The sequence below is a fragment of the Ascaphus truei genome, chromosome 12 (assembly GCF_040206685.1).
Source record: "Ascaphus truei isolate aAscTru1 chromosome 12, aAscTru1.hap1, whole genome shotgun sequence".
NCBI lineage: Eukaryota > Metazoa > Chordata > Amphibia > Anura > Ascaphidae > Ascaphus > Ascaphus truei.
In genome coordinates, this window is record NC_134494.1 from 11,419,317 (window position 1) to 11,440,479 (window position 21,163).

Consider the following 21,163-nt stretch of genomic DNA (forward strand, 5'->3'; position numbering starts at 1 on the left):
TATTACAGTAGACTCCGGATTATAATGTCCAGTACTCCTGGGACCGCCTCTGCTTTCATTCCGATGATCACGTTCTCCACCCTCCTCATGATTAGATGTTGTCGCTTGGGAAAGAAGTTCATAATCAGAGAGATCAGATTCCCCACTTGCTGAGTGAAAATAAATATTTTTCTTCAATATTGACTTTTTTTGTTGTTTATGGGGTGCTGTTTTCTGTGGAGTAGAGGCATTACACCTTTTGAAAGGGGTAGGCTTCTGCCAAACAAATACCTGATTGCAAATATAATCTTGTTTCTCCCTTTCAAACATTAGCTGTTTTTTTGCTATTATATCTTTCTCCATAGAGTTGATGTTATTTGAAAGAATTTGATCCAAGTCATTAAAGCCATCCATAGAAATATAAGAGAGAAAATACAAGAAGACAGCGCACAACGCTCATAGTGTTAAATTGAAACATATATTGTGCATAAACAATGAAGGTGAGTATTCTGCGTACATCAGATAGTCATCAAAACAGCATGTCAGGTAATTCTTACCAAAGCACCATGTACAGGAAGGACATCAGCGGTGATGTTTCGGCGTGTGCTCTCCCCAAAGCTTGGATCCCAGAAGGGCTTCTCATCAGTGGGTATTGCTGTTCCAATCCTTCTCAGGAGGGATGTATGTTGGCGTTAGGCACTCCTTCAGACACGTCCCGCTGCCCCTCCTTCGGTATCAGGATGACGTCACTCGACCGCGACACAGACGCCGCAAACACCTGATCGCTCACCACCAACCGGATGATGGAGTGGCAGTATGGAGCTAACTCGGAGTACTGGTACTTAGGCACTAGTCCAACGCGTTTCAAAACGATAACCGTTTCTTCATCAGGGAATAAGTTGACCATTACACATAGCGTCATTGAAATACTCCCTCCCCATCTCCGATAGGCTCGGTGGACCATGACACCAACCAATCAGGATGAGGCAAGGAGGAGTAAGGGCGCTCACAGTATACACCCTCGCTGCTCTAAAGCAAATAGCGACGCAAACTTTAATTACAAACATGTACAAAAAAAGGTAAAGCTAATTTAAAAAGGGATCTAGATCACAACTGGGGAATTACAGACATGTAAGCCTAACATCAATAGTGGGGAAGCTACTTCATGGTTTAGTACGCAATAATATTCAGGAATACCTAATGGAAAACAAAATTATTAGTAATAGTCGGCATATATTAATGATGGATAGGTGATGCCAAACTAACCTTATTAGTTTCTTTGAGGAGGTAAGTATGAATTGAGACCAGGGTAATGCAGTTCATGTTGTCTACTTAGAATTTGCAAAGGCTTATGATATGGTTCCACACAAGAGGTTAGTGTACAAAATAAACTAATTATTTAAAACTACTTGCACTTGGATTGAAAACTGCTTAATGGATAGACAGAGTTGTTGTAAATTGAACTTTTTTAGGTTGGTCTAAAGATGTGAGTGGAGTAACTCATGGACCAGTACTGGGCCCCCTGCTGTTTAACTTGTTTATTAATGACCTTGAGGTTAGTATAGAGAGCAAAGTCTCCATATTTGCTGATGACATTAAATTATGTTAGGTAGTGGAATCGTAGCAGGATGTAATTTCTCTCCAGATAGACTGGACACTTGAGCAGGTAAATGGCAGATGAGGTTTCATACAGATACATTTAAGATATATATTTGGGAAACAAGAATAAACAGGCAATTTACAAATTAAATGGGGATAAATTAGGTGAATCTTTGATGGAGAAGGATTTAGGAGTGCTTGTAGACAGCAGGTTTAGCAATAGTGCCCAAAGTCATGCAGTAGCTGCAAAGGCAAACAAGATCTTATCTTGCATTAAACTGACAATGGATGGAAGAGAAGAAAACATAATTATGCCCCTTTGTAAAACATTAGTTAGACCACACCTTTAATATGGAGTACAATGTTGGGCACCACTCCTTAGAAAAGACATTATGGGACTAGAGAAAGTGCAGAGAAGAGCCACCATATTAATAAAGGGGATGGAGAATCTGAGTTATGAGGAAAAGATAGCTAAATTAGATTTGTTTACATTAGAAAAGAGACGTCTAAGAGGGGATATGATAACTATATAGAAATATATTCGGGGACAATACAAGGAGCTTTCAAAATAACTATTCATCCCACGGGCAGTACAAACGACACAGGGTCATCCCTTAAGGTTGGAGGAAAGGAGATTTCACTAGCAACAAAGGAAAGGGTTCTGTACAGTAAGGGAAGTTAAAATGTGGAATTCATTACCGATGGAGACTGTGATGGCAGATACAATAAATTTGTTCAAAAAAGGTTGGACATCTTTTTAGAAAGGAAAGGTATACAGGGATATACTAAATAAGTAAACATGGGAGGAATGTTGATCCAGGGATTAATCCGATTGCCAATTCTTGGCGTCAAGAAGGAATTTATTGTTCCCCTTAATGGGGTTTTTTGTTTGCCTTCCTCTGGATCATAAGTAAGTATATATTTGGATAAAGTATCTGTTGTCTAAATTTAGTATAGGTTGAACTTGATGGACGCACGTCTTTTTTCAACCTCATCTACTATGTAGCCATGTAGAGAGATATTTGGAGTAATGGTGCTCACATATAAGTGTGTACTTTGATCACACACAAATAATCCAGGCCATAATAACCATACTGGAACCAATCATAGTGCTTTAAAGTCCATAAACTTATATTCAGGGGACAAATGACCTAGCGGTGTCCACTTGACTACCGCAACCAAGGGCCTTTGTATATTAACCACCTATAGAACATAAGCATGCCCGGATGTAGGGTCAAAGGTAAACATTTTAAGGGCCAAAGTCCATTACCTGCCCCTAAGGGTATCCAGAATGAGTCCGAAGTTCCAAGGTTTCAGAGCTTGCAGTCCTGCAGAGTAGAATCAGCAATAGTGTAGAATAGTGTAGAGCAAAGGAGCACAGCAAAAACGTTGTCCAGAAGAGAATAATTTGAGGGCAACTCCAGGTAAAAAGTAAAAGGATTTGAATTCATCAGGTCACAATGGAGATGACAGAAACCAACACACCAACGAGTTTCATCCCGTAGTGACCTTTTCAAGGTGTAAAAAGTTCCTACGGGATGAAACGCGTTGTAGCGCTGGTTTCTGTCATCTCCATTGTGACCTGATGACTTAAAATCCTGTTACTTTTTACCTGATGTAGCCATGTAGCCTAGGGTACTTCCTTTCAATCCAACCACATATACCCTATACCCTGTGTCTAGTTTTCATTAATCTAGTGTGTTGTTTGAATTGTATTTAGGAGGGTTTAGGGTCCCTCCACCGTGCCCCTGCACCGACCTCATACTTTTCTAGTATACCACTAGTGGAGTGCTATCTATACTTCGTACTTTGTGTATGCTTTGGTGCATGTCCGCTATAATTTGACAGCACTCTGGTTTTTCATGCTGCTGAGTGGAACAAAACGGCCAGCTTGAAGTAAACAAAACATTATATGGTCGTAATAATTGTTACCAGCATACTGTTCTGCACAGTAGGGCAATCAATGACATAATCCTTAAAATTCTGCTTGTCACAGGAGACAAGGACTTTTAACACTTATTTATATTTGTACCGGTATCATTCACTAGGTAAAACAAGGTAGTAAGAACAAAATGCAGTTTATTTGAGTAAACCGGTGTACAAAACAAAGAATTACACAAAATACAGATAAAATCCCACTTACTGGAGGGCTGGGGTGAAATCCAGGCTCAAATAGGGGCAGGGCGCCTGCTTTGGTAGGCTTACCCTGAGCGGGATATACACCCGGGCTTCCTGGTACTCTTTTCGGCTTGAGATCCTAGCCGTGACCACGACATTCAATTCTCAGAACTTGGTCCTGACGCCTGACTTAGTCTCTGCAGGGCAGACTTCCCTAGCTTCAAAACGAATCCGGTTGCTCTGCTATTCATGACAGAGCAACTTTGAAAAGCCCGCCCTAGCTTCATCGACTTAAGGCACTAGATGGCCTGGTTCTCTTACTGGGGCATCTCCTTACATACACTCCGCTAAGCTATCCTTAGCATGGAGGTAGGAGGAGTGACCAATCAGAGCATGGGAACCCTATCCCACTAGCCAATAGAAACAGGCCAATCTCTTTGCTGACATCAGAGGAGGTGGCGGGCCAAGACGGCTTGAAAAGCCAGGTGGGCCTTAAATACAAATTGGCGAATGGGAGAAGCGCCTACGAGCTTTATCTCCTCCGGCTAACTCATTGCCACCCGCTGGGCAGGCACCGCCAAGTCTGGGGGACTCAAAAGGTGTCCCCACAGGGTGCCCTTTGTTCTTCGGACCTGGACAATCACCCTTCCTTGCCCACCTAATAGTTTTCTCACCTCTGGATATCCTCTCTCCTTTGAACCATGGACTCTATGCAGACATGCTGGCACCTAGGTAGATGCCCTGGCTGACTGCATAGAGACTTATAACAAATGCATCAAACATAATAAAACATAGTTTAATACATGGGATAACTTGGAGAGACTCATATCTGTAAGGGAAATAGGACTGGGATATCTGGGCTCGAAAATCAGGAGTCTGGGGGACACTGGGCAGTCCCGGTGTAATTCAACCCGTGTACCGGCAAATCATGCCTGCTCGCCGGGAAGAATTAGGAGACTACACTGGCGACACACTTTATTCGAGCTCGGCTAGTCCCACGAATTCGGGTATACCCGGGTGTATTGAGGTTTGTGACTGTTTTCTGCCCGAGTGCATTGAGGTATTTTCCAGGCAGGGATTGAAGCATTTTATTCCCACTGGCTGCAATACTGCACAGTATATATATATATATACTGCATTACAATTCATGAATTTATGCCATCTGGTAGACACGCGAAGCATTGCAGCCTATTAAATCCTAATCATTATCATTTAACAGATCAGCCGCCCGTCAGCCAGGCATGAACCCAGGCTGGGAAGGCAAACGCAACGGGGCTTGTCAGAGATGAGGAGCGGCGCATTCCAGGTATATGCCAGGTACATACTGGGTATTTGCTCGAATAAAGTGTGTCGGTGCAGTAATGGTAGCTTTTGCCCCTGAACTCCTGCAAACAAAAAACAATTGCATTTATACCAAAATAATCCACCTAAAATTTACGCACAGAAAGTTTCAGGAGTCTGGGACAAAGGGAACATGAAAAGTGGAAAAGCAGGGGACACTAACTTTTATATGTGATGATACCTAGCCCCTGTCTTATGGTGCTAAGTAGCTGCTAGGGACCAACGGTTCCCAGGGGTAACCAAATGGGCTTAACCTTTATCGTATAACCTAGTTACCCCCTACCGTCAGTACTATTTACAGATTTTTTTCATAATTGGTAACACAGTTTCATGAAGACTACAATGAAGAAAGTGATATGCAACAATCTAGATTTACTAACAAATTATTACATGTACAATGTAATGCTCAGAAGTATTTTATATATATTGGGCAAACACAGTATAAAAGGAAAAAGAGTACAGATGAATCTAGAGTTGCAGTATATCAAATGTATTATGCCATTACTGCCAATATTGCAGGTTCCAACTTGTTAGATATTTTAAATAATACAATACTTACATTATGTGTTTTCTTTCATTTTATAGCTATGAAGATTGTTGTAAAAGGGATATTAAAATTCATTTTAAGCCCAATTTTTGGATTTTTAGTATCCCGAATCTTAATGTTTTGGCTGTCTAGAATTTTTAATGATGGATTGACTGAAGTATCGATTAGCTTTATAGCAGTATATGCCGTTTTTTATCTTGGTAAGTTACTTTCAATTTATACAATAACAAAATAAACATTGTTTGCTAAAGTTATATGATTGTTAGATTTCTGTTTGGAGTACAAATATGATTTGAGCAATGTATCTTATGTAAATATTTTTTATTCAAATCTTTAATTAAAGGTGGTCTACAACCTTTTTTTTTTCATATGGTTTATGTTTACTATTCTCTCAGTGTTATGCAAAATATAATGCCATTTTCTCCCCTTCTTTTTATTGAGTTTTCAAATTTACTACTGTATCAATACTAGAATTTTTTTAGAGCATAGGCGGAACATTCTTTATGGTGTTACTTTGCCCAAACACTTTTCTCTCTTCCACAATAGAAATACAGATGATATCAAAGTGAAGAATCACTGGAAATAAATGGCTGGGAAAAAATGCAATAGGCTGGTGGAGGTTAAAGGATAATACTGTATGTAGCACAATGCTAGCTGTATCCTGACTGAGAGTATTGATAGAAAAGTGTCAGTACGTAACCAGTTCCATGCTAGTGAAAGAAAGCACTTACAGGGAGAAATGGGTATAGGAACAATCTCACCAATCTCACAGCAAATGTAGATGATCCAGGAAGGGGTACACATTAACCCGTTGGCTAAGCCCCTCAGATACACAGCAGGGAGGCCACAATGAGTTGATCTGGAAAAAGCACAGTGTGTTCTTTGTCTTCGTTCACCAACCGGGAGATACAGGAGCCCAACGATGTTAGTAGGGGCTACTAGCCCATAAGCATATAACCAGACCTCACGGTTATTCTCCCCGCAATGGAGCTCTTAATTTTTTAGCCAATAGAAATGAAACTGCAGCTTCTTTCTGCCTCCAAACAGCCCCAGCCAAAGGAATCCTCTCTCAGCTGATCATTGATCACATGATGACACAAGCCCAACGTTTCATCAGTTGATGCGCTGACTTCATCTGGGGTGTGTCAGAGGAGAGAGGATAGTACAGGTCTAATGCACCTCAGTGTCAGTCTGCACATCACCCTCCATTGAAGAGTAGGTGAATGTATAAGGCTGACAGAAAGAAATATGTGAAAGGTTTATTATATTCACACTAGGGAATTTGTGCACCCACAGTTTATCTCAATACTAAGGTAACTTTGATACTGGCTGTGGCCTGCTTTTAATTGCACTATTCACAAAAGCATATGCTTTATTTAACCCCATCAGGGCCTTCTCACATTTTTCACTAGTCCATGGGACAATAATTACATACAGATGCAGCGGACGTTATCAGTCCATTTCTCGAGTTGATTTTCGAGATCTCGCCGAGATTCTCTCAAAATTTGCTGCAACAGACTAACGGCCCATCGGATTAACACAGCAAGGGTCCCTGGTGTATGAATCCTACCGGGGTCTGTCCGTCTGTAAGAGACACGCAGTAAGAGATAGGCTGAATCAGTCACTCTAACTGCACGCCTCTCACAGGCGATCGCGGGGGTTTTATTAAAATTCCAACACTACTGTATTGTAGCAGGGGGTCTCCGGAGCTGAACTGCATTGATTTCAGGTCCGGGGACCCCCTACTTCGCGAGATACAGGCCCCGTTATGGGGTGCCTGTATCCCCATATTAAAATCCTGTGGGTCACGTGACCGTGGGATCTAAACAAAGCAGACGGATACCGGCACCCCATAATGGGACCTGTATCTCGGGAAGTAGGGTGTCCCCGAAGCTGAAATAAACTTTGTTCAACTCAGGAGACCCCCTGCTCCTGCACACTAGTATCAAACACCCCCTCAAATAAAAAAATCATTACCTTAGCGTGTAGCTGCTAAGGTAATGAAGCTGCTTACATTTTATTTTTCTTCATAGTGTGCGTGAACAGGGGGTCTCCTGAGCTGAACAAAATTGATTTCAGCCTCGGGGACCCCTACTTCCTGAGTTACAGGCCCCGGTATGGGGTGCCGGTATTCCCCCCATGTTAAAATCCATGTGGGATCTAAACAAAGCAGAGGGATATTGGTACCCCATACCGGGGCCTGTATCTCAGAAAGTAGGGGGTCCCCGAGGCTGAACTCAACTTTGTTCAGCTCACGAGACCTTCTGCTCATGCACACAATAAATAAAAATAAAAATGTAAGCAGCTTCATTACCTTAGCGGCCATGCAATGCCCGCTAAGCCAATGAAGGGGTTAAGGCACAATATTTTATCAGGTTACATTACATTACAAAAAAACAATTGAGTGGTGCATCTGCAAAAAAAATTAAAACATGCATACAATAAAAACAACATTGCAATTCCTGAAATATAAAAAAGCCAAAAAAAAATTGAATGGCATGGTGGCACTCCCATGCCCAGTGGGCATGAGATGCCACTATGCCATGCAATGGTGCACCTGCAAAAAAATACAAACATTGTCGCGGGAGACCAGGTACAGTACTTACACATTTAAAACCGGGATCATATCATTGAGCAAAGCCAATAAGTAAAATAAATTGTAATTTATTCCATAGAAACAGGCAAACATACATTGAATTACAATAGGCAGAAGAAGATACACTTACTGGGGATCTGGGGTTGACAAACTGACTTTCCTAGTTGAAATAAAGTCTTTAAAACATTCCAGTGCTGAACTGGGGACTTAGAAAATATTCCGGTTTAAAAAGGCCTGCAGCATTTTTCCTTGCAATCTTCGCGAGGCGTCTCTGGGTCTGGTCCGACCCGTTCTTGCCCTTGTGGCAAATTGGACTTCTGGAATCACTTGGGAACACATAGAACCACATAGAAACAGATGGAACACAAAAGAGAGAACAACAAGAGAGAGACTTCTGGGATGTCGACCTGCTGTCTTATACACTTTGGGACAGGCAGTCCCACAGCTTGTCCTCCAACCCGTGGCATGGGAATTTAAACTCTAACCACTCACACACTTTGCCAGGTTTGTGAAAGCTGGCACCTATGGCTTCATAACAGTGAGAGAGCATGTGCACAAAACGCCATCTTGCTCTTTACTATTCAAAGCCCTCTGCAGGCTCTGTGCCTCTAAGTCTGGGAAAAGTGACAATTGGCCAGGGTGGCCCACTCAGTCCAGGATGCGGGTACTTGATGTAGCCATTTCGCCTGAATAGCTTTCCCACCTCTAGCAACTAGTGTCCCTTTCATCTATGGACCTAGGGTTAGACTCACCTGCACCAACGGCCAGGTGTCTAGGAGATGAAAGACCCTGCCTTATGCTTCATGGATAAAGTCTAAACATATTTTAAAACACTGCTGCTTAATAAAATATAATTTTATACTCTTCTTTATTAAAATGTGCTAAGTCTATTTGGTATGGGAGATAGAGAAAACTGTAACTGTGTTTTTCCCCCACTAGTCATATCTCTGACACTCAATAAATAAAGTTATTTTAATTAAAAAAATGCTGAGCCTTATCTTAATTAAACCCTCTCAGTTTTATTTTTGGGCTGGAGCAACCACTAAACTCCTTATACTCGAGTTAGGGTGACCTGGGTAAAAACTGTTCAGCCCCTCCTGTTATTTTAGGGACCCCTTGACTGTTTCAGTTACCCTTTTCCTCCCTGTGCTCATTTTACCTTTTCTGATCTGTGCTGAAGCAGGACCTCCTATTGGTGAGTCGCAAGAACGCTTTTCATGGTAGGGTTTTCACCGGAGCACTGCACTTCAATGTAGCCGGGAATCTAACCTGAATCCTGGGTACAGTTTTGGGGTCTCCAGTAACTTTGGAACCCCGCTAAATAGACGCAATCTGAAAGAAGTTTCCCCGTCAAACCTACCCTGAAACTCACAGCCTAGAAATCTCCTGGTCCCAGCACCCCAGAAAGGCGAAACACAGAAAAATCTTTATTGTCGCATAATTTGCACATAGTCACAGTAATGCATGCACAATACATGGGTCCAAGAGCTGACACTCTTTGTCCAATACATGGGTCCAAGAGCAAAACACAGTTTAGGGGCAACCAAGTGAGCCTGGTTACCCCCTCACCGTCCCAAACATGTATACAATAAAATCAACATTGCAATTCCTCAAATATAAAAAAGTCATAAAAACAATTGAATTACATGGTGGCACTCCCATGCACAGTAGGCATGAGCTGCCAGTTTGACAGGCAACATCCATCCTGCCAATATTCCAAACAAACCACTAATCTAAAACACATTCAATTTTAATCTTAAAAAAGCCACCAAAAACATTGACTGACATGGTGGCACTCCCATAACCAGTGGGCATGAGGTGCCACTATGCCATGCAATGGTGCACCTGCAAAAAAAATAAAAACATGCATACAATAAAAACAACATTGCAATTCCTGAAATATAAAAAGCCAAAAAAACATTGAATGGCATAGTGGCAATTAAGCTGCTTCTTTTTAATTTTATTTATTGTGTGCATGAGCAGGGGGTCTCAATGTTAACCTGTAATGCAGGAAGTAGGGGGTTCCCGAGGCTGAAATCAACTTTGTTCAGCTCAGGAGACCCCCTGCTCACGCACACTATGAATAAAAATAAAAAGGAAGCAGCTTAATTACCTTAGCAGCTATCCGCTAAGGTAATGATTTTTTATCTGGAGGGGGGTGTTTGATACTAGTGTGCGCGGGAGAAGGGGGTCTCCTGAGTTTAATAAAGTTGATTTCAGCCTCGAGGACCACCTACTTCCAGAGATACAGGCCCCGTTATGGGGTGCCAGTATCCCTATGCTTTGTTTAGATCCAACGGTCACAGGATTTTAACATGGGGATACCGGTACCCCATAATGGTATCTCGGAAAGTAGGGTGTCCCCGGACCTGAAACTAATGTGGTTCAGCTCTGAAGACTACGTGCTACAATACTGTGCTTAGAATTTGAATAAAACCCCCGCGATCGCCTGTGAGAGGCACGCAGTTAGAGTCACTGATTCAGCCTCTCTCTTACTGCGCGTCTATTACAGACAGGCAGACCCTGGTACGATTCTCACAGCAGGGTCCCCTGCTGTGTTAATCCGACGAGCAATTATGTCTGCAGCAGATCATCTCATAACACAACACTACATGGTGCAGGATTCAACTGGAGAAATGGTCGAATAACGGCCGCTGCATCTGTATATTCAGTGTAGGTATCTGCAAATTTGGTTGTGCCATGACGTGGCTGCAGGCTTATAATGCTTTGGTCAAAGGGTTTAACGAAATAACCCTTACTCATGAGATCACTATTATATTTTAACCTAATTGGTAGGAGCGCATGAATCGTTCTTTTTGTTTTTCTATATGAAGGTCAATCTTTTTACCAGCTGTAAACAGAATATAACAGCATATTTTTACCACATCCCAAGTTCAGCTTACATTCTGTACTGAGATTGTTTTTGCCATATTTGTTACAAATTGATTTTGTAAGTGTTCCAGTCCAGGCTTTGGCTGGAACTCGCTCTTACCTGGCTGCTGCGGACATTTTGGTTACTTGCAGCCTGCTTTATTGGCTGCACCTGTTCAAAGGGTTAAATAGCAGCCAGTGACTCCCAGACCCCGCCCGAGCATTGTACATGTTTCCCTGACCACCTTGGGTTCTAGTTACTGAGCCTTCCTTGTTTGTGAGCCTTCCCTGTGTGCCTGGCCATCTTGGGCTCTAGTAGCTGAGCCTTCCTTGTTTGTGAGCCTTCCCTGTTCCTGAGACCAGCATGTTGCTGTGCCTTGCAAGTTGCTGAGCCATCCCTGTGGCTTCCCTGTTCATTTGGAATTTTTGTTGCTGACCCTGGACCGTGACCGTGACCTCGCTGCCTGCTGCCTGCCCTGACCTTTAGTCTATCGCCTGGATTCTGCAACTCTGCCGCCAGCCCTGACTCCTGCTTCCATACCAACTACGGATACTCTTACAGGACTCTGTCCCGGAGCCGTGGTCGGTTTATTTGTGTCCCTACCTCAGCCCTGCGTGTACGCTTCCTGATTGGAGACGAGCACCATCACAGATTTATGGTTAATAGAGAAATGTTCTTAGAAATAGAGATTTTCTAATTATTTCTTTTCATATTTATATACATTTTGTGTCATGTATGAGCTGCTGTGCTATTGGAGAAAACGTTGTTAATTACTATTAAACAAAAACTTTTCACTCATTTTGGTGTTATACTGTATATTTTTTCTCTTCTACGTTAAATCAAGTCAACTTAATTGTATATTTTGAATGGTGGTAGACAACTGTACAATATTACTTTTACAACACAAATGTTATTGTCATCAAATCAAATTCCACATCTGGTCCAAAATTAAATGAATGTGTGATTTGTACATGCAGTTATGCTCTTTCATACAAAATGAAACACAGCACATAAATAGAAAGAATTGGGCATGAGGCAAACATGTTTCAGTAAAATGTTGTAAAACTGTACTGTATATTATTCAGCAAAAAAATTCACAACATTAATAGACTCTGAATATTATATATTTAAATTTAAAATGTGAATAAAGATGATCTAACATATAGTGTATAATAAATCCATAGTTTTACAGTTTTGTTGTACTGAATATTTTTTATTACATATCCCTTTTTGGGCCTCTAATTAATATACATAGGAAAAATGTAAATAAAAACATTTAAAACAAACCTTCCATTGGCAATATTTACCTTTTATGCTATGCAATATCCACAACACCTCAGAGAGCATGTGATCTGTTTATACATACTGTACACTGCTTTACTTAGCACAATTGTTCAATTGTGGTACAGTTTGTGGCAGAACACTTCTCCAGATTGACTATACTGTAATGAAATGTGTAGATAGTTATAGTACATAGCATAGGAAAGCTAAATAAAATTTATTGAATAATTTTTATCATATATACTTATATTTTGTTATACAATATTACCATCATAACACATAAAAATGAAAAAAAAAATGGGTTATTTATTAACTATTATTTTCTAGGATTTTTTAAAAATGTATTAGTTATTTCCAATTAATAATGCTGCATACTGTCTGAAAAGGAGAAACTAACAGCTAGTTGGTGACTCAGGGCATTCCAAATCAAAGATCCAGGCTCACCATGTAATGAATAGCCATGTTTATAAAGAAATACAATTATTATTTTGGTCCTTTTAAGACCCCCAACTGAGCCACAAAAGAGAAAATTTCCCTTATTGACTTTCATTTCTGTTGTGAGATATTCAATTTACAATCAATATATTATGTCAAAATTACACAAAACACCAAAGATGTTTCTAACGCACACTCGATTATAGCAAAAATACTTGGCCATTTTGTCATTAAATTACAAAGTTATTTTCAATCTAATGCAAGTGCTAAAGTAATTTCAGATTTTTAAAGTATAAAGCTTTAATAATTACCACTGTAGCCCTGTTTCCTTCTGAATACAGTATGCCATCAATGCTGTCTAACCTGTTGGCTCGCAGGGCCCAAGCCTCTGCCACGGAGAGCCTAGGGCAATATATATATGTAGGGGTAATCTCTTACCAGGTGCAGCGCCTCCACCTGCGATGGCTCCCAGACGAGCGGGAGTTGTTCCTTACATGACAATAATACAGTACTACTCACACAGCATGTAAAAGAAACAGTAGCTTTACTAGCGGTAACCATAACCATGCATATATCCTCTCTATAAATGTTACCCTTCAATGAGACACAATAACTAACGCGTCTCGCAGGATGCGACCCTTCACCGTGTTCCCACACCGTGTCCAACACCCCACACCATAAACCCCCAAGGTGAATGTATGTGTGTGACTGCGCAGCCTCTAATATGGACAATGTTATAGTTGGTGCACTTTATTGGATGTTACCTGATGAGCGCTCCTGCGCTCGGGCCCGCAAATGGTCTTCACAAAGGATAAGACGACGTGGGGCTGTCTGTGATGTCCTCCGGGGCGATCCCACCCGCCAGCTGATGGTGTTCCTGGAGAGGTCTGGTCCCAAACCTATGGAATGCAGCTGTGACAGTCTCTGTGTCCCTAGTTCCACACACTAATGTGACAGGTTCCTATTCTAGGGCCTGTCCCTTATTAACTAGATTTGACTGGAGACTCAGGGCCTATCTGGGCCTGAGGTATGCGGGCCTAGTGTAGAGGCTACTTGCCTCTCTACACACTGAGCTCCTACTTCTTCCCCTTCCCGGTCTTCTCTGACTAGCGTGCTTCCTCCTACCTCTTCCTGCAGAGTTCCTATCGCCCTATTGGCTTCCTGGCGTCGCCTGGTCTGGCTGAGGCTCACGGGACTTGTAGTCTCCAGTCCTGGGCCCCTTCTGATTGGCCCGTGCTTCGCGCGCTACCACAGCCACTATCTGCTCATGCGCGACCTCTCGTCTGACGCCGTCGCCTCCGGGACTGTCTGCGCATGCGCAAGTACTGATGGCGGTGCCCTGAACGCCGCGGAGCCTCCAGTGTACCGGAGTGCTCCCTGCACGCTCTGCAACCTTCCCTTATTCTCCCATTGCAGCAGAGATGAGGGTAAGCCTGGGGGACCTGGCTACATCCTCCCCCCTGTAGAATCCAACAACCTCGTTTGGAACAACATAACAATAACTGTTTATAACTTCGTACACAGGTTATATAATAAAAATGCATCAATACGTACAACTTAACATATCACAGCTCTATATAAGATTGTACATCTCACTGAACATAACGATAACAGATTTCACTCTATTGCGAGCCCACTGCTGAGCCTCATAATGGGGTGCCCGAACTGATCATAGGTCATTCTCATTGGAGCCTGCCCGACTCTCTGACTCCTTCATAGCTGTTCTTCGGTCACTCCCTTGGGAGAGCGGCCACTATAGTCCTGAGGATCCACCTCTTCCCTTGAGGGGAATAAAGTCTCTGAACAGTCATTGGAATGGACAAAACATGGACTCTGGGTCCAGAAGTGAATTCTCGGGAGTCACCGTATTAGGTGTTTGGTTACAGAGCCCTTTACCCGTAGCTCCCCCGGGAGATGCTCGTCGAGTTCGAGGTCCCCTTTGAGAGGGTCCCTCTTGAGGATCTTCAGAGGTGGTATCATTACCAGTCTCTTGGCCAACCTCACGCGGGTTCATTTCCCCATCCAATGGAGTAGCTGATATTTCAGGTTCATGCTCTCCCACTTGTGGGATAGGAAGTAAATGTTTCTGTGTCATACCTTTACCCGGCCCACGGAGTCTTTGATACGGTAGACGGGGAGGCCAGGCATCTGAGACTCCACTTCATAGACACTCTTTCGCCACCGGTCGGCTGGCTTATGTTTTCCCTGCACTCCCAAGTTGCGAAAAAGTACAGCATCACCAGGGCGGATGTCCCGGTGTTTGACCTTGTGGTCGTAGCGTTTCTTATTTCCAGCATTCAGTTTCTCCGTAGACTTTTCAGCTTGCTGATATGCCTGTTGCAAATTCTCTTGAAGCCGTCTTACATATTTGAAATGATTGGCGTTGTGAATTCCATCAGTGGAGACCCTTAGTCGTATATCCACAGGCAGTCGTGCTTCTCTCCCGAACATCAGAAAGTAGGGAGAGAATCCAGTAGATTCGTGTTGAGTACAGTTGTAAGCGTGTACTAACGTTTCTACATGTTGGCTCCACTCTGCCTTCTGCGCACCAGTTATGGTCCCTAACATGTCTAGTAAGGTACGATTGATCCATTCTGGCAAGGCATCTCCTTCAGGGTGGTAAGGAGTGGTTCGTGATTTAGTGATGTTCAAAATCTTCAACAACTCTCGAATCAATTTCCTCTCAACGTCTCGGCCTTGATCAGAATGCAATCTGTTGGGAAGGCCGTAATGCATAAAGTACTTCTTCCAAAGGACCTTGGCTATGGTGATTGCTTTCTGGTCTTTGGTCGGGAATGCTTGTGGGTACCTGGTGTAATGGTCTGTGATGACTAGTACATTTCATATTCCCCGGTTATTCGGCTCAATGCACAGGAAGTCCATACACACTAAGTCCATGGGGCCAGAGCTTTTTAGGTGCCCCATTGGGGCTGCTCTTGTGGGAAGAGTCTTGTGTTGGATACACCTACTGCATCGTCAACAATGACGTTCCACCACCTCTCTCATTTTTGGCCAGAAAAACCTCTCTCTCACAAGCCCGAAGGTTTTATCGATGCCTAGATGACCATGTTCATCGTGTAGTGATCTCAGTACCAGGTGTTGTAAGATTCTAGGGAGGACCAGTTGTCGTCTACTTAGGTGATTGTGGTAATTCACTAATCTATACAGTAGATTATCACGTATCTCGAACTTGGCAGCTTCCCTCATAAGGATGCCCACCACATCACTAGGGGCGTACTTCAGCAGGTCTGGACAATTTTTCTGGATAGCATAGTATATAGTGCCGGCTATCGAGTCACGAACCTGGTATCGAACCATATCTCTCCAGGATATAATTTTGTCTGGGGTAATGTGCATTCCACTAGGATCACAGTACGCAGCCGGGATGGCTTTGGACGCACACCCTAGAGAGTCCTCCACTCTTAGTTCGGAAAACGCCACTTGATCATCAATGATTGCCGCTGTATAGCACATATCCCGCACTCCGGGTCCGGGAATCTCCTCCCATTGGTCATCATCTGGAGTGGCATCCAGTCCCGGTCTTCTAGACAGGGCGTTGGCTCCAACATTCAGAGGGCCAGGTTTATATTTCAGGGTGAAGTTATAGTTGAACAGCGCTGCCAACCAACGATGGCCAGCCGCTTCCAGTTTAGCTGAAGTCATAATGTTCGTAAGTGGATTATTGTCTGTCCGTACTTCAAAAGCAACTCCGTAGAGATAGTCGTGGAGCTTATCCACTATAGCCCATTTCAATGCCAGAAATTCTAACTTATGCACCGGATAATTTTGTTCACTGGGACGTAGGCTGTGACTGATGTAAGCTACCGGACGAAGCCCCGCCAAGTGTTTCTGGTGTAACAACGCCCCTAGTCCGTTGAGACTAGCGTCCACATGCAGAATGTACAGTTGTTCTGGATCAGCATATGCTAGCACTGGTGCAGCCGTCAAACTCTGTTTTAGGCCCAGGAATGCCTGCTCACACTCAGGTGTCCACTTGTCACCAAATGATTGACGGGCAGATGTCGCCTTACGTGCATTATCCTCCGGATATATTTTAAGGAGATTGTTGAATGGTTTTGTGCGACTGGAGTACACTTCTACGAACTGACGATAGTACCCGCAGAACCCCAGTAAAGAGCGCAGCTCCACAACATTATTGGGTAGCGGCCAGTTTACTACTGCTTCTATCTTGGCTGGGTCAGTGGCTATTCCGTCTGCTGACACGATATGTTCCACATAGGTCACTGAGGTTCTACAGAATCGGCACTTGTCCAAGGACAGTTTGAGTCCTTCTTTTGCTAGGCGGTCCAGTACTTTCAGGAGTCTCGTCTCGTGTTCCTCCAATGTCTTTCCGAATACGATAATGTCTTCCAGATACACCAAACATTCTCTTGGGTTCATATCTCCTAAAGTTTTCTCCATTAGTCTCTGGAAAGTGGCTCGTGCCCCACAAATGCCCTGAGGCATGCATGTGAATTGGTAAAACCCTAAGGGGCAGATGAAGGCGGTCTTTTCTTGATCCTCTAAGCTCATGGGTACTTGGTAGTACCCGGATCTTAAATCCAACACACTAAACCATTGACTTCCATTGAGGGCATTCAAAATCTCTTCTATACGGGGAAGATTATATTGATCTGGTACCGTGCGATTATTCAAGGTCCTATAATCCACGCACAGTCTAACGGTCCCATTCTTCTTTCTCACCACCACAATGGGCGAAGCGTTGGGGCTCCTTGACTCTGTGACAATCCCGGCTTCTTCCATCTCATGGATCACAGCCCGTACATCGTTGACATCCCTAGGGGCGATACGACGGGAGCGTTCACGGAATGGGATCGTATCATTCAGGCGGATAGTATGCTGTGCGCTGCGACTGCAACCCACATCCATCTCGCCGGTAGAGAATACTTCTCGTCGGTCTTCCAATTTGCCCCTCAATCTCTCTCCATTCGTTGGGGCAGCCCAGAAGATCCAAAGTCGAAATCTAACCCTTTGTGGGAGTCTTGGGCTCTCGCGGAGTTGATGTGGAACGGTTCTTCTACCGAGCTGACTGGATATATTCGACCCAATTTTTGTCCCGCATCTATAGCCATAGTGAAGGGTGACAGATTCTGTACCGACACAGAGGTTCGACAAGGAATGGCTGATGTCCAATCACGTAATTCTGGTATTATTTTATATCCCCTTCGAACGTTCTCCTCGGGGGTGCCATCCAAGGAGAAGAGGTGTTCCTCTTCATCTCGATCGGTATATGAACACCAAGCGGACATCCGCTGTATTCCTCCTGGCAGAATTTCAGTCAGCCCGGCTCGTCCACAGAATAACAATCCATAGCTATCGGGGGTAAGTACAGTAGGGTCCCTTCCCACCTGGATGAGTTGTAGCTGAAGGCTAGACATAGGCAATTCATTGGTCTCTTGTAAGTAGGCTCGAATGACAGCACGCACAATGTCTGTGTTAGTCCCTAGAATGATTGGGTATTTGGGTAGATCCTGGGGTTCCGGGCACGCTAGGGCTTCCACCTCCATGGGGTGGGATTTCCCAGTGTTGAGCTGTTCAATCTCTAGTGACACCGGCACGATACCATCGATAGGGTAATCTTCACTGCTTAGGCCCCTCACTTTCATATGTTCCGCAGACTTCAGCGGCCTCTTCTGAAGATGCCGATCATAGAATCCTCGGTATATGATGGTCACTTGGGACCCTGTGTCCAGCAACACCGAGGAATATATACCATCCACTAACACGCGTATGAGGGCTACAGGTCCCACTCGAGTGCTCCCATCAGGGGTGGGGTTGTCATCACCGGCAGTAGATTTGACTGCGTCAATGGTCGAAAGGGGCTCTTGTTGCTCAGGGGACTCCGAGACCCTTCCGTCTGCAGTGTATACCACACAAACCATAGAGCTAGGAGGGAACTTCTTGGGGGACGGGCTCCAGTCACGGCGTTCTCCCATACAGCAGTCGTAGGATAGGTGACCTTTCCTCCCACACTTATAACATACCAGGTCACATGATGGTGTATGACGGTTTTAGGGCGGGGGCGGGCCCTCCCGCCCTCCCAGGGTACTTCAGCCGGTCCGACACTGTTTTGACCGGGGTTTCCTCCTTCTTTTCGCTAGGTCCTTTGCTCTTGGGGTTAGAAGATGCTTTAGGTTTCTGGGGAGAATGGAGCAATAGATGAGCCTCGTGTTCCTTAACCTGTTGTAGTAATCCAGTGAAGGTAGACGGGCTCCCTCGGGGGAGGTTGTCGTGAATCATGTTATCAATGGGGTGATTTGGACTGGAACCACACAGATATTGTTTACGAAGGTATTCATCCATTTGGGAGGCTAAGACGAACTTACGGTGAAGCAAGGGTCCCAACGCTATCTGCACACGATGGATAAAAGTCAACAAATCTTCTCCTTCCTTTTGGGTGATAGCATAGTATTTGGCCCACCGGGCTCCGTAGTCTTCCGCACTCCATAGACCTCCATCAGTAATTTCACTATCATCTGGGAGGTTAGGTCATGGTGTTGCTTCCAATGGATACTGACCAGAGTAGAAGCAGGGGGTCTCAAGCACTCCATGAGGCGCTGATGTTTGACGGCATCTGTACATGACTGTTCCTCCATGATGCCCCGGGTGTATTCCTTCCAGGGTACTATCCCTTCCTCTCCTGTAGGGGTGGGAAGGGTTCCAGAGAAGGCCTTCAATTTCCTATAATTTTGAGATTGAAAGGCCAGGGTTAACGCCTCGACAAAGGGTGGTAAACTTGGCAGGGAAGCCAACTTGCTTATCTTTTCCGTAAGCTTTTGAAGCATATCCCTACACAGTTCCGCTTCCTCTGACACACTGGAACCAGGACAACTGAGTTCCGACCAGCAGCTACCTGCTTCACTTTCTGGGTAGGTAGCTGATCCCGGCGTATGACATTCCTCCTCGGGTACTTCGGTTTGAATCTCCCTTAAAGGGTAGATGAACGGACTTCCGCCTGGTGGGGAATTAGGGAGCTGCAAATACTGTGGGGCGGGTGGCTCCATGACAGCTAGGTCTCTGCGACAGTCAACTAGCAGGGTATTCCACTTAGAGTCTTTGTATATTAGAACATCCACTAGGCGGGCTTTAGAAAATCCCGGTAATTGCCTTAATGCAGTTTGCAATGTCTCTAAAGGTAAGGCCATAGGTACTTTACTTACTGCGACCACTCGGCATGCGGGCGTGTGCATCTGCCGCGCTTAATCACGTATGCTCTGACGTGAGGGGAGAGTCATTTTCAACAGATATTTGTATGAAATTTACATTTTGGGCACCCCAGGTCTTAATCTCAGCAGCGCCTCCAAATGTAGCCCTGTTTCCTTCTGAATACAGTATACCACCAATGCTGTCTAACCTGTTGGCTCGCAGGGCCCAAGCCTCTGCCACGGAGAGCCTGGGGCAATATATATATGTAGGGGTAATCTCTTACCAGGTGCAGCGCCTCCACCTGCGATGGCTCCCAGACGAGCGGGAGTTGTTCCTCACAGGACAATAATATAGTACTACTCAAACAGCATGTAAAAGAAACAGTAGCTTTACTAGCGGTAACCATAACCATGCATATATCCTCTCTATAAATGTTACCCTTCAATGAGACACAATAACTAACGCGTCTCGCAGGACGCGACCCTTCACCGTGTTCCCACACCGTGTCCAACACCCCACAACATAAACCCCCAAGGTGAATGTATGTGTGTGACTGCGCAGCCACTAATATGGACAATGTTATAGCTGGTGCACTTTATTGGATGTTACCTGATGAGCGCTCCTGCGCCCGGGCCCGCAAATGGTCTTCACAAAGGATAAGACGACGTGGGGCTGTCTGTGATGTCCTCCGGGGCGATCCCACCTGGCGACTGATGGTGTTCCTGGAGAGGTCTGGTCCCATACCTCTGGAATGCAGCTGTGACAGTCTCTGTGTCCCTAGTTCCACACACTAACGTGACAGGTTCCTATTCTAGGGCCTGTCCCTTATTAACTAGATTTGACTGGAGACTCATGGCCTAACTGGGCCTGGGGTATGCGGGCCTAGTGTAGAGGCTACTTGCCTCTCTACACACTGGGCTCCTACTTCTTCCCCTTCCTGGTCTTCTCTGACTAGCATGCTCCCCTGCGCAACCTCCTACTGTACCTCTTCCTGCAGAGTTCCTATCACCCTATTGGCTCCCTGGCGTCGCCTGGTCTGGCTGAGGCTTACGGGACTTGTAGTCTCCGGTCCTGGGCCCCTTCTGATTGGCCCGTGCTTCGCGCACTACCACAGCCACTATCTGCTCATGCGCGACCTCTCGTCTGACGCCGTCGCCTCCGGGACTTTGCGCATGCGCAAGTACTGATGGCGACGCCCTGAACGCTTGGGCCACCGCGGAGCCTTCGG

The 21,163-nt window shown here is 44.5% G+C and overlaps 1 protein-coding gene across 7 annotated transcripts in view; it reads left to right on the top strand.

Annotated features, from left to right (window-relative positions):
• Nucleotides 1-21,163, top strand: part of LOC142463899 (sperm-specific sodium:proton exchanger-like) — a 956,006-nt gene that overhangs the window by 240,977 nt on the left and 693,866 nt on the right. For 6 of the 7 annotated variants that reach the window (XM_075566732.1, XM_075566736.1, XM_075566733.1 and 3 more), the window contains one exon: nucleotides 5,623-5,784. The exons of the other annotated variant lie outside the window; for it this stretch is intronic. In XM_075566732.1, coding sequence (XP_075422847.1) covers nucleotides 5,623-5,784 — 162 coding nt within the window. The remainder of the gene's footprint in view (nucleotides 1-5,622; nucleotides 5,785-21,163) is intronic. 7 annotated transcript variants of the gene reach the window in all.